A 12,339-nucleotide genomic window follows, 5' to 3' on the forward strand; every position below is an offset into this window, starting at 1 on the left:
TATTTGCCGACAGAGGCTTGCAACGTTTATGAAATCCATATTTAAGAGTCCCATTTCAAGAATTAACATTTACTGTTACCCTTCACTGCTGATCATTACCGACGTGCGCCATCGCCAGAGAGTTAGATATTATCTTCAAGAAAAATCTACTTACTCCTACATCTCTTTCAATCTACCGTATGTGATAGCGGCTCGACACTCTTAATGAGTCTCACCAGCCAAGTTGCAAAGCTACGCCGTCTCTTACAATCAAGGCACACTCGTATATCTCTTAATCTCTTTTAGGTGGCAAGGTAGTCTTATGGTTAGGGTTGTTGACTCAGAACCTGGATTAGAATCCCTGGTAAACCCCATTTGTCGTGCACCTGGGAAAAGCACTTAACACCTATTTACTCACTTCAGGTGTTAATGAGTACGAAACTTCAGCTAGTGACGTCCTCTCGGATGGGACGTTATGAATGAGAAATATAATGACATAGATTCTTTATTTGCAAAATCATGCCCGACGGCAACTGCTTGTACAGACTCGTTTATTTGCAAAATCATGCCCGATGGCAACTGTTTTTACAGAGCTCGAGTCAAAGATAGCACAATATAATAGGAAATAGACAACTACTGCCTGGAAAAACTTATACTTTTACTTCAACGCTTGCTATTATGAGGTTTGTCTTCTTCTTTAAAGGCAGTGGATATATAATGAATAGCCCCACGTTCTACATAATGAGTGGGTTTTGTGATCTACAGACCAGAGTTGGTGATTCACTTCAAATCACCAGTGTATTAGCAGATTCATCAGCAAGTTGATGTTGGCTACCTTAATCCCAAAAGACAAAAAAAAAAGACAAAGCAGCCTAGAGAGAATGTACACCAGGCTATCCTTTAATTAATATGTCTACTGTCTTGCAGCTCCACATGATGGATATCTCTGCCACTTAAATCGTGTGTTTCCAGACAGGGTCATTCCTCAAGTAAGCCGCCTCACGGATGATGAATGTACTTATGGTTTCAATAAGAGACGTTTATGGAGATGAATCTATTTGGTGCGTGTCTCGGTTTGATATGATAATGCAATTTATGAACATAATGACTCCTCGTAAAAGTTTGTAGATTAGCTTTGTATAGACCACAATGAGGAAAAGGGAACGTTTGATTTATATCATTCAGGATGGTGTCCCGTTCCCCCCTTCGCATCAGTGGCGGAATTAACCGGTACCGGAATGCCTTTTAAATGAATATTCTACTTATATTCCTAGACATTTGAAGTGCATTCTAGAGATTATCACTACATTCCAAATATGTGGTGCCCAGTGAAAAAATATAGAAGGTCATTAAGACTGATTTAACTGCAATATGACCGCATTCTGAATATAGAGCATTCAAACAGCGAGTAAAACATTCTGCTTGCATGCGCATTCAAGGGATATCCAAAATGGGTCTAAATATTTGAAGTGCTCCCCCCAAACACTTCGAAAAGCCAGGAGTACAGAACTTTTCATTCAGAAAGCATTCCCTGCACCCACTCCGAGGATAATACCATGACTTCCGAATGTGTGGTGGAGTTTCCAATCCTTCATTCCACCTGCATCTGCTTGACTCAAGCCAGTGCGGAGTAAGGCCACACTGACTTAATTTTATGGATGACATCCTCTGAAGACCCCCAAACTAGTGCGCGCGGGCGAATAAAATGAAATTCCGGCCAAAAATAAAAATGCTACAAAACCATGGGAATACAAAGCTGGTATTGTGAATTTGCGGCAGTACTTAGCGACGTGTATGACAAGCCGTCACATGCTGGCTTTTGGCGGAATTTATGAATCTGCACAATACGTATGTACTGAGTTCTTGAGTACTAGTCGTGGAGCTTCGGTAGCCTGGGTGCCCGGCTGCGTATTGTAGGTAACTACCGTGGACTACCCAGGCCTAGAGCCAGCGCCAAATGACTCGGAGGACGTGATTTTTCTTTTTTTTTTGAGAACAGGCGAAAATCAATGCGCGCGCGGATGTCATCCATAAAATTAAGTCGGTGTGGCCTAAGTGTGGATTGAGGCTAACTTCTAAGTCTACCCGGGTCCGCACCAGGGTTAAGGCGTGGCAAAGAGCCACAGAGATGGATGAAGAGACTCACCATTTAGGCAGCAGAGGGAATGACTAATTTCTTTTCAACCTTTCCACAAAGCTGTGCAATTCGTTCACAGTTGGTAGAATGCCAAACCTTTTAACCTACGGCCGAATGGTTTTTGGACGGAGGTGGTTGCCAACTGCGCCCAGAAGCTTAAACCGCATCGTCCGTCTTGTGGCTTTTGTGCGCTGCTAAATTTCTCAAAGTACTTATTGAGCTTGGCGTGAGCACGGAACGGTGTGTAAGTTCTAATAACGCATATGCTGCATTCTCTATCGTGTCGTTTGGTGCACAGTATGATCCTTCCCAGCCGTGCGCCTGTAAAGTATCTAGTGTCCTCGTAACGATACACCTTATTACTTTCTCCCGTGTTCGCACATATAGATCCCAGCCACTGGAACCGTAATCTGTCGTCCCAGGTGTGACAACTATAATGTTCCGGGCATCCTAAAGGTCTACTTCTCTCCACAGACGTTCCCGTGTACTAAGAATAGTTCATTACACAGTCTTCAGGGCAGAAAAGTCGGACTAGACACGGCGTATGATGAATGATGTCTCCAGTGACACCTGCGGAAAGCCCCGCACAGTCACGAACCTTCCCTTTGAAGCATATTAGCGGCGGCAGTTGAGTGTTAAAAAGCCGGAGTGAATCAATGTAAAAAAACAGGCCTAAAATAAGGTAGGGAAGTTCCCGAGCAGCCTTCGTAATCCCTGCTTCGCCTATTGAGCCAGTTAGTCAATTTTGCCTAACTTAAAGCTTGATGCTTCTGAATTCGAAGATATGCTGATGCAGTGAGCGTTAGCTCAGTGCTTAGAAGTGCATGTGGCCTTGCAGGCTAGAAGAGACAGAGATAACGTACCGATCTTTTACCTCTCAGAGGGCCGGTAACACTTTTACGGAGTAACCACGGAGTAACATAGGCAATGCGACTCGAAGTCACTGACACTACATGAATATCCTGTCGTGGGTACCATCCGTACTTCAACGGGGCTCCTCATGCGCTCGGGTGCAAAAAAGGATGCCTCCTAAGCTACTACATAAAAGCACATCATCCTACACTACAGTATTCACCTCACTCCACCTCTATGTAAATAGACTATCACACCCCGTCCCAGAGCTTCAGTCTTGTGGATTGGGTTAAGGTCGGCGACAGCTCCGAAAATTATTCTCCACCTGGCGGAAAATTAGCTGCTAATTCATCATCACATCATTCGCGTAACGTGACATGTACCATATGTTACACCGCCTCAGCTCCCTTCAGGAGTGTCACCAACCACCCTGCAGAGATACCTGCCCCTTCTGTTAAAAGGCAATTTCCTGAAAATCTTTCTGATATTGACATTTACTGCCAACTCATGGCACATTTTCATTGTTTCATACTTGAAGCGTTTGAGATAGCCCAGGAACAAGCTACTTGAGGGTGCCTTTAGGCACCGTATACCGTACTGAGTTCTAAAGCTCTATAGGGCCTCGGTAGCCAGGGTGCCGTCCTTCGAAGTTACCGCCGGCTAGAAACAAGCTACTTGAGGGTGCCTTTAGGCACCGTACTGAGTTCTAAAGCTCTGTGGGGCCTCGGTAGCCAGGGTCCTTCAAAGTTACCGCCGGCTCCCTATTGTCGTTTACATAATATAGCAACAATGGATTACAGATGACGGCACTCTACCAATGGCCAAAGGCCAGAGCCTCGTCGGAGGTTTTTTTAGAACAGGCGAAAATCATTGCACGTCGCGTAGATGTCATCCATAAAATCAAATCAGTTGGCCTAACTTGCGGCTTGGCACCGAGGAACTGGCTTTGATCCGAGAAGATTAAAATCTACTTTCTCGATCCAAGGCATGGCAAATCATTTCTCCAAAACACTTAAGAAGATAGAAAACTTTTGTACTGATGAACTGGCCCCAATCCAAGGCACGGCAATCGGTTTTCCCCTTACACTGGAAAGAAAATAAAGATGCTCCATATGCTTCTGAATGGAGACAAGTGTAAGATTATGACTATTTGCTTTTTGAGGATTCCCCCTGCACCGCCGTCACTCAACATTTACGGTTCAGAACTTGAAAGTGTGGCAGTTGCATGTCTCCTGGGAGTCTGGCTCCAGGCTAACCTGAAGTGGGAAACAAACGTAACCAAGATGCTCAACAAAGCAAACGGCCGGCTGTTTCTATTAAGGAGACTGAAACACTTCAACCTCCCTGTGAATGACTTACTGCAGGTCTACAAGTCATACGTGAGACCTGTAGTAGAGTACTGTGCCCCTGTATGGCACCCAGGACTCACTAGTTACCAGTCAGCTCGCTTGGAGAGGATACAGAAGAGGGCACTGCGCACCATCCTGAGGGGTCAGTACGTGGACTACAACTCAGCCTTGCACACTACAGGCCTACAGTCACTCAGCAGCCGACGCACGGACTTATGCCGGAAATTTGCTTCTAAGATCAACCCTGACCTCCTCCCACCGAGAGGAAGCGAGGAGCATGGCAGGAACACTCGAAATGCTAACAAACTGAGAACTGTGAAGTGTAGGACAAATAGATACCAAAACTCTACCATACCATACCTAATCCGACTGTTAAACGAATGAATAGCAATATTATTTTCAACACAACCCTTCAGAGAACTTGAAGAAGGAAAAAATTGTGACTTATGTGATGAAAGAGTTAGGCCCGCATGTATGTCGTACTGTTCGCGAAAAATATCTATGTGTATTATATATCTATTATTTTAATCATCTTTTAATCATCTGTAACGGAGACATGAATGTTTAAGCCATGACAGAACTGATTTTAAATAGGTAAATTTAATTATCGTTTTTATATTACAACTGAATGACACTTTTAAAGTACTTGTAATGGAATCTGCAATTCAGCCAGAAGGCTGCGAGAGTTTCTTTTCTAATAAACCATTCATTCATAAACCATTCATTCAAAGATCTGATGGGACTGGTCATATATCACGTTGCTGTGTCCTCCCACGACCTCTCCAAGGAGTACTTAGTATAACATGGCACGATCTTTAAATTTCTTACTAAGGCCCGGAATAATACATATTGTCAATTTGGGCACAATCCTATGTGCAAGGTACAGGAACATGACTGATCTGCACATTCTTTTTTATTACTTTTCTCCTGACCCATTTGAATCTCAAGAGACGGGTTTAGAAGAGGCTATAACTCCAACCATAAAACGTGCATCTCGAAAGTTCAGCTCTCTTGTGAAGGTTTCTTAAATTCCCCGCAGGAAAAGTGGGATTTGTCAATTATGATTAATTCCAGGTAATGTTGTATCAACCGTTATTGGTAAATCTCATTTTTGTGGAGTAAGCCCTGCATAATACGATAATATGATGGACATTGTCATTGTCATTGTGTGCAACGGTGCTATGTGCAATGCATAACATGGCTGATCTGCACATACTTTTATTACTTTCCCCTCTTATTCGATCATTTGAATCTCAAGAGACATGTTTAGATAAGGCTATAGCAGCAACCACAAAACGTGTGTGTCGAAGGTTCAGCTCTCTCGGGAAGGTTTCTAAAATTCACTACAGGAAACGTTTGATTCACCAAAGATGATAAATACCAGGTAAGTTTGGTAACGATTGCTTCAGGCAATAAAAGTCACCAGCATAGATTAGCGGCTATGTATGAACCGCTATTGGTAAATCCCATTTTTTGTGGAGTAATCCCTGCACATTAAAGTGTTTTTTCTGTGTGGATTTTAGCTATTACGTGATTAAGTTTGAGTGGCGTGTCTTATAGTAGCTGCCTAAATAACACCCATATATGCCAGGTAAGTCTGATAATGCTTTTCTATGAATGCTATTCATTGAATGCCAAAGCAACCGTTACCGGATTTGCTGCTTGTGATTTATACAGTGTAAATTGCTTCTGAAAGTTTTTTTCCGGCAGTGGGAGCGAATTGGGTTTTCGGCTGTTTTTTACCTCCCAAATTCAAGGGTATTAGATTTGTTGCTACGCCTTGTCGCTAGGGGTCGCCATTACATCCAGATGGGCACCGTTTTAAACAAAAGTAGTGATGGCGAAACACGTACTGTTCTCCCCCAAGCCATCATCAAGCCAACGCAGAGCTGTAAACTATATGCTGCTAAACCTCAGTTGCGATTTAGGTGCGTGCGACTTGACCTGGGCATGGCTTCCAGCTGCCCGAAATGAGGTAAGGAGATTTAGAACGAGAAAAACAGTGATGAGCAAAGGACAGTAATTAACAGGGCTTGCTTGGCATTTTATCTCGTGGGAATTATGTCAGTAAAGTTGTCAAAAAGTCATCTTCCTGTGTTTTAGACCATGAAAACACACTGAGTAGGATATTGAACCTCTTAAGTGTCCTTTTAGTCGAGTCTATTGCGACAGAATTTTATACGGCGGAAACTACCGTGAACATGACCCTAATATACACAGCTGACCTCGGAACCATTAGGAACACATCAAAACTTCTTCAAGGAACAAGGCAACCCAAATATGGCCGAAAGTCTGTTTTTACAACAAAACAAAGAAACATTACCCTTACTTATATATATATCATTTAGCTCACAAACATATCCCTGTTGTGTGATACCATACGTGTGCCTTGACTGACATAAAACTTCATTCTCATCATAGGCAGGTCTCGTACCACTACTACTGAAGAGGTTACCTTCTATGTAAAACTATATGTGCATATATTTGCATATTAATGATGAGATAAGAGTAAACATGATTTCAGCCAAATGTCTATGAGAGAAAATCCACACCACATACTTGAAAGAAGAAAGGAAACATCAAAAGTTTAAACATGGAGACAGTTGACTCGCCAACCGTAATTGAATGTCAAGGTGCCTTTCACAAGCCCCTATATACCTCCTACTGCTACTTCCATTTACTATGGTCTCCTTCACCTTCTTTGCTCACATCACTATTCAGAGATGAAAAGAAACATCAAAACAATTCGCCGACCCATATTTGAATGCCAAGGTGACTTTCCCCTGCCCCTCCCTCCCAGTGGTTCTTCTATTATTGAGTTCTCCTTCACCTTGTTCGCTCATATCTTTATTCAGTGGAAGCGGATTGTAGCTACGCCTAAGTGGTGAGTCTGATAATATGATCGACTGAACAGTGGTACAAAGGTCGATGTCATTGGCATGAGCACGACAATGGCATGAGTTCGTTCTATAAAGTAAGGTAAATCATCCCTGCTCCTTTGCACATAAGTGTTGGAGGTGCCAAAATATGACGCGTTACGAGTGTTTAAAAGCTGGAGACACAACTGAATAAAAAAGTAGACTCAATTTTTCCTGTGTTCTTGGCTTGTCCTCGCGAACGAAGATCAGGAAGGGTTTTCCTGTGTTACAGTAGTAATAATTGTGCCAGCCAGGATGAGAATTGGTATTCACAAGGTTTACGGTCCGATTACAGGCCTCTCAGCACGTTTTCTCACAGCCCTCTGGTCCGGTACTTATGACCTCAGTACATCTTGGTCAGTCAAGCCCGATAACCCCGTCCGTCGAGCGAGACGCCAACGCCGTTACTTGCGTCAGCGACAGGTTACCTAACTCACCCGGGGCCGCAAAAAGCAATAACCTTTAACTGGTTTAAAAGAGTAATCGTATGTACTCTTACGTTCTGCACGTTTCTCGGCGTCTTTTAGACGCTGATTCTAATAGGACCATCACCCGGAAAGCCAGCCGACTGACACGGTTAAGAAGTTCACCCACTCTGCCAAGAAAACTTCTCCTTTGCTTTCGGCTACAATACGGACTAGTAAACAACTCTGTTATACTTTTTACTGCAATACATGGATACTACGTCCAGCCTGGATTAGCTGGTATATAATTTAGGCAACTACTCACAGAAATACCTGTCAGCTCAAATAACACCTGGTTTATGATAGGCACGGGCTCACTCAACAAAATTGTTACCAATAGCGTTTAATACACACTGGAAATCTATACTGGCACGGTTTATCATCTAGAGTAAACATTGCCAGACTTGTGTGGCACTGGTGAATCCGATTTGTCATGCATGTAGTGGCGGGCATGGTTATAGTTCAGAGGTCGTCTCGGTGCTTGGCGTTTGTATTGATTGAATATAAAAATGGTGCTGCTCAGTTTGACACGCAGAAGTTTACTAAGTTATCCTGGGTATATGAAGCTGTGTCAAATGTGAGAGAACATCCGCTGTACAGGATAGAGCTGTCATAGCTGATTGAATGCTGCTCAGTTTGACACGCCGAAGTTAAACCTAGTTAACTAAGTTATCCTCGGTACAGAGCTGTGCCAACTGCGAGTGAGAGAACATCTGCTGTACAGGATAGACCTGTCGTACACTGTAGAGCTGTCATACCTGATTGCTGTTCAGTTTGACATGTCGAGGTTCAATCCAGTTAACTAAGGTACGAAGCCGTGGCAACTCTGAGTCAGAAAACATCTATTGTACAGGACAGAGCTGTCATGCCTGATGATGCAGCAAGAAGGTCCGACATCGCAGGAGGCTGCCAGTGTAATTACATTGCTGTATTGGTACATATCAGAACAAAAGGAGACGTTATCTATTCAGAACAGGTTTCCACGAAGGAAATTTTTTTCTTTGTTTTTCTCACTATCTGTTGTCTATATGTTGCTCTACGCACTCGGTGACAACTGAATAAGTTTATCTACGGTCGTATATAGAGTAGAACGCGTAAATAAATGAACATCATGGATACCAATCAATACCATGCTACAGTTGTGAAATTAAGGGGGAATTAGCTTCTTAATTCTTTAATCCTCTCCCCAGTTCACACGACGTTATAATCCGCTCCTGTTTCCTCCCTCGGTAGTTGAGTCGTCCCCGATGCTTTTCCTAATCAATAGTGTGATGTACCTTTGATGGGCTGTTTAATGTAACGTCGCGGGGGAGGTCAGGGGAAACATATGCTGGGGTCTTGTTGCATCACGGTGTAATATTTGTTATAATTAATAGACAACGAGGCGAGGCCCGATTTATCTACATAAAGCATGCAATGACTGTTGTTTCTGGTTCTTTGTGGGGCGCTAATTATTAGTATCTTCACGTTCGCAATATCATGCATAAAATCGCACAAGAGGAGCATTTCAAACATGAAATTCTCGACCTATAACTCGGTTTAATTGAGTAAAAAGTTGTGTATATTGGTAAATACATTATGGAATTTTCTAAAGATGATAAATGCGGTAAGTGCGGAAATAGTTGTTTTAGGCGATCAATGTCGGCATATATTTCCTGTCCGTATCAATCGTTATTTGTGGAGTGAGCCCTGCATACCTAACTCCAAGTGTTCTTTTAGCTATTACTTGATTATGCAACAGGTACTGAAAGGGCAAAAATTTTTGTATATTTGATGTTCTTGAGGAAAATATCTAATAAGCACATTTGTGCTTGCTATCTGATGCTCACAAATCAATGTGAATAAAATAATATAATAATGGTTGCCTAGAATTTGCAAAAAGAAATCAACGACTATCAGAATGTCGCTTATTCCGCCATTAATTTTTGTAGTCCCCACTTTTCCTTCAGCGATCGAGTGGTAGTAGGAACGCTACACCAGCGAAGGACTTGGAAAATCAATACTTAGTCTGATTCTCTTTCTCACGGACAGGTCTACCAAATGTACAACGTGACCTCGTGACATTGCCACGTCTTGCCTTTGATGGATTCTTCATTTTAAAGTCATCTCGATTTACCTGTGTCGTCTTCAAGACCAATATGCATGTTTTCACACACAAAGGTCACTCCGGAACGTGACTTCAATCAAGACTGATACATTCCATCAGTTCTGTATCAGTCCCATGGTGCTGGGCATTGTTACTGTCAAAGGTGCCGTATCTGGTCATTACCATTCAGATGGAGGAGCCAATTTCATGGATGATGCGAAACTAGCGTGTGTTTCGACCGCCACATACCTCCACTGACAAATATGTCTCGCCACTTTCCATGTATACGCACGAAGAAGTGCCGTAATAAAAAACGAGATCATTGTTCTCTAAATCAAGACATCTAGCACGGGTAGTTAGCCAAAAACTTGTTGATCATATATATTCAGCTAAGAGATACTTCTAGGGCAAACGATTGACATTCCATCAGCGATCATAGTGATGAACGAGTGTCAGAATCAACCAATAGACATCATGGTGGAGTATTACTGCTGTACGCCACGGTATACCATTATCGATGGATTAAGGATGGTACCACATGATATTGCAATGATTGTATCGCAACATAATCATCCAAATACGGCTTTAAATTTAACCATAACCATAGTCTTCTAAATGTTATCTGCTCAACCGAGCATTTTAGGTATAAAGGAATATGAATCTCTTGACTCAATCAGGGATAACTAAATTTTGATGCCTTGTGTAATGAGTCAGAAAGAGCCGACAGACATTGCTTGGAATGTGGAACAGCACATCACAACTCAATGATAAGTTATCTTGTCGGACCGACTGCCTCGCAATACCGCAAGAATAGCTCAGGAAATGTCAAATCATCGGACCTTTCATACTTTCGGAAATTCAATCAACATAAAGGTCAGCTAGTTATATAACTTCCTCCCCAGCTAACTCCTTGCAACACGTCCTTGTAATATCAAACAATAAACAATTGGATACATGCGATAAGTTTCAGTCACAGTGGAAACCTTAGATAAATCAAAATTGAAATCAAGAGCGTTCCAACATCTAATGTTGCCACTGACATATTCTTTACGTATTTTGCCGCATACATATATTCTGTAAGTAGGACGGCTTTATCCATACATGTATTTAGCTGTATGTGTTCTATCTTAGTTGTAGTAGATTGTAGAAGTTTGAAACGTAACTAAAAGAAGAGGAAGACTTACTTTTGCGGTGCACGTATAGCTGGATGTGGTGGTGCTGCAGAGCTGGCCCCCAGTGCCTGACGGAAACTCTGCCGGAACTGTTCTCCAAGAAAACTGAGAAGTAGAAACGTAAAAAAAACTTATGTGTAAGGAAAGAAAGAAAGAAAGAATATTTCCAACGTGAAAACGTCTTACAAAGAGACAGCTGTAAGCAAAATACTGGTAGGTTTTGTTAAGGGCGTCTACAATCTGGCAGATCAGAATCTTTTTTTTTCTGTTCATGGCAAATAGTTTTCAAACATCTATGTCTAAACATTTTTGACAGATACTAAATATTCTAGAACAACGGTGCGTAAAGAATGGATGTTATACAGTGAGGGTACTGACCTGTAGAGAATGGGGTTGATGACGCTGTTGGTGAAAGACAAGGCGTTGAAGGTGAGGGCCAGCAGCATCCATGTCCGGGACGTCTCCGGCAGCACGCTCAGGCGGACGATGTGGAACACGTGGTACGGCAGCCAGCAGAGCACGAACGCCGCCACCAGGATGAGGACCAGTCGGGTCAGCTTCCTGTGCCTGTGGACGCGCGCGGCGTGGCCGGGGGTGACATGCTGCAGTCCCGCTACCTGCCCGCCGCCGTCCGCGTGGTCTGGAGTGGACAGGGCGTCCGACCTGCTGATACTGCAGATGATCAGACTGTAGCATGTGATGATGATGACCAGGGGGACGACAAACCCCACGATGAAAGAGTACGCCACGCTGACGCGATGCCACAAGTTTGGGTCCTCAGCCGTGGCCGGCAAGTCTAGAATACAATGGGACGAACCCCCGCTGTAGTCCAGCACCCTGGCGTACCAGATGTGCGGAATGCACGTGCAGATAGCCAGAGACCAGAGTAGGAAGAGAATGGTGGCGGTCTTCTTGTGGTCCGCCACACGGAGAGACTTCAGCGGGTAGGCCATGGCGTGGTACCGGTCAACACTGAGGGCGGCCAGGGACAGGAAACTGGCGAAGGCTCCGGCATTGACTGTGCCGACGACAAACTTGCACACATTCTGTGAAAACATCCACTCACCCGCGATCAGATCTATGATCATGAACGGGAGAATACTGAGAAGAAGAATGTCCGACACGGCCAGGTTAATCACCAGAACGTCAGCCATCTTCGGCACTCTCTTCCTCCCGCTGACTTTGAGGATGACGAAGATGACGACCACGTTTCCTACCAGTCCCACGACAAAAAGCACCACGTAGAAGGCAGATAAAACCAGGGTGCCGACCCCCAGATATTCCCTAACTCCCTCCCTAACTGCCATGGTATCGTTTGTCCAACTACCATTCCAAGATAAAGACATGTTCAACGGAAAACTCATATCCACTCCCTCAGCCAT

The 12,339-nt window shown here is 43.5% G+C and overlaps 1 protein-coding gene across 1 annotated transcript; it reads right to left on the reverse strand.

The window, feature by feature from the left end:
• Positions 1–4,167: 4,167 nt before the first annotated feature.
• Positions 4,168–12,339, reverse strand: LOC109480434 (somatostatin receptor type 2-like). The gene is made up of 4 exons (XM_019782624.1): positions 11,336–12,339; positions 10,970–11,062; positions 4,567–4,630; positions 4,168–4,224 (listed from the first exon to the last, which is right to left on the reverse strand). Exons 1-4 carry the CDS (start codon positions 12,337–12,339, stop codon positions 4,168–4,170), a joined length of 1,218 nt encoding a protein of 405 aa, XP_019638183.1.

Source organism: Branchiostoma belcheri, unplaced genomic scaffold (genome assembly GCF_001625305.1).
Source record: "Branchiostoma belcheri isolate BF01 breed outbred unplaced genomic scaffold, Haploidv18h27 scaffold51, whole genome shotgun sequence".
Classification (NCBI taxonomy): domain Eukaryota; kingdom Metazoa; phylum Chordata; class Leptocardii; order Amphioxiformes; family Branchiostomatidae; genus Branchiostoma; species Branchiostoma belcheri.

Excerpts from the sequence above, each read along its gene's own strand:
- LOC109480434 (XM_019782624.1), bottom strand. The coding sequence starts at position 12,339 with ATGGCTGAGGGAGTGGATATGAGTTTTCCGTTGAACATGTCTTTATCT. Across the intron at positions 11,063-11,335 it reads ATCAACCCCATTCTCTACAG|TTTTCTTGGAGAACAGTTCC; the intron begins GTCAGTACCCTC and ends TCTACTTCTCAG. Across the intron at positions 4,631-10,969 it reads GCTATACGTGCACCGCAAAA|TTCTCAGTTTGTTAGCATTT; the intron begins GTAAGTCTTCCT and ends TACACTTCACAG.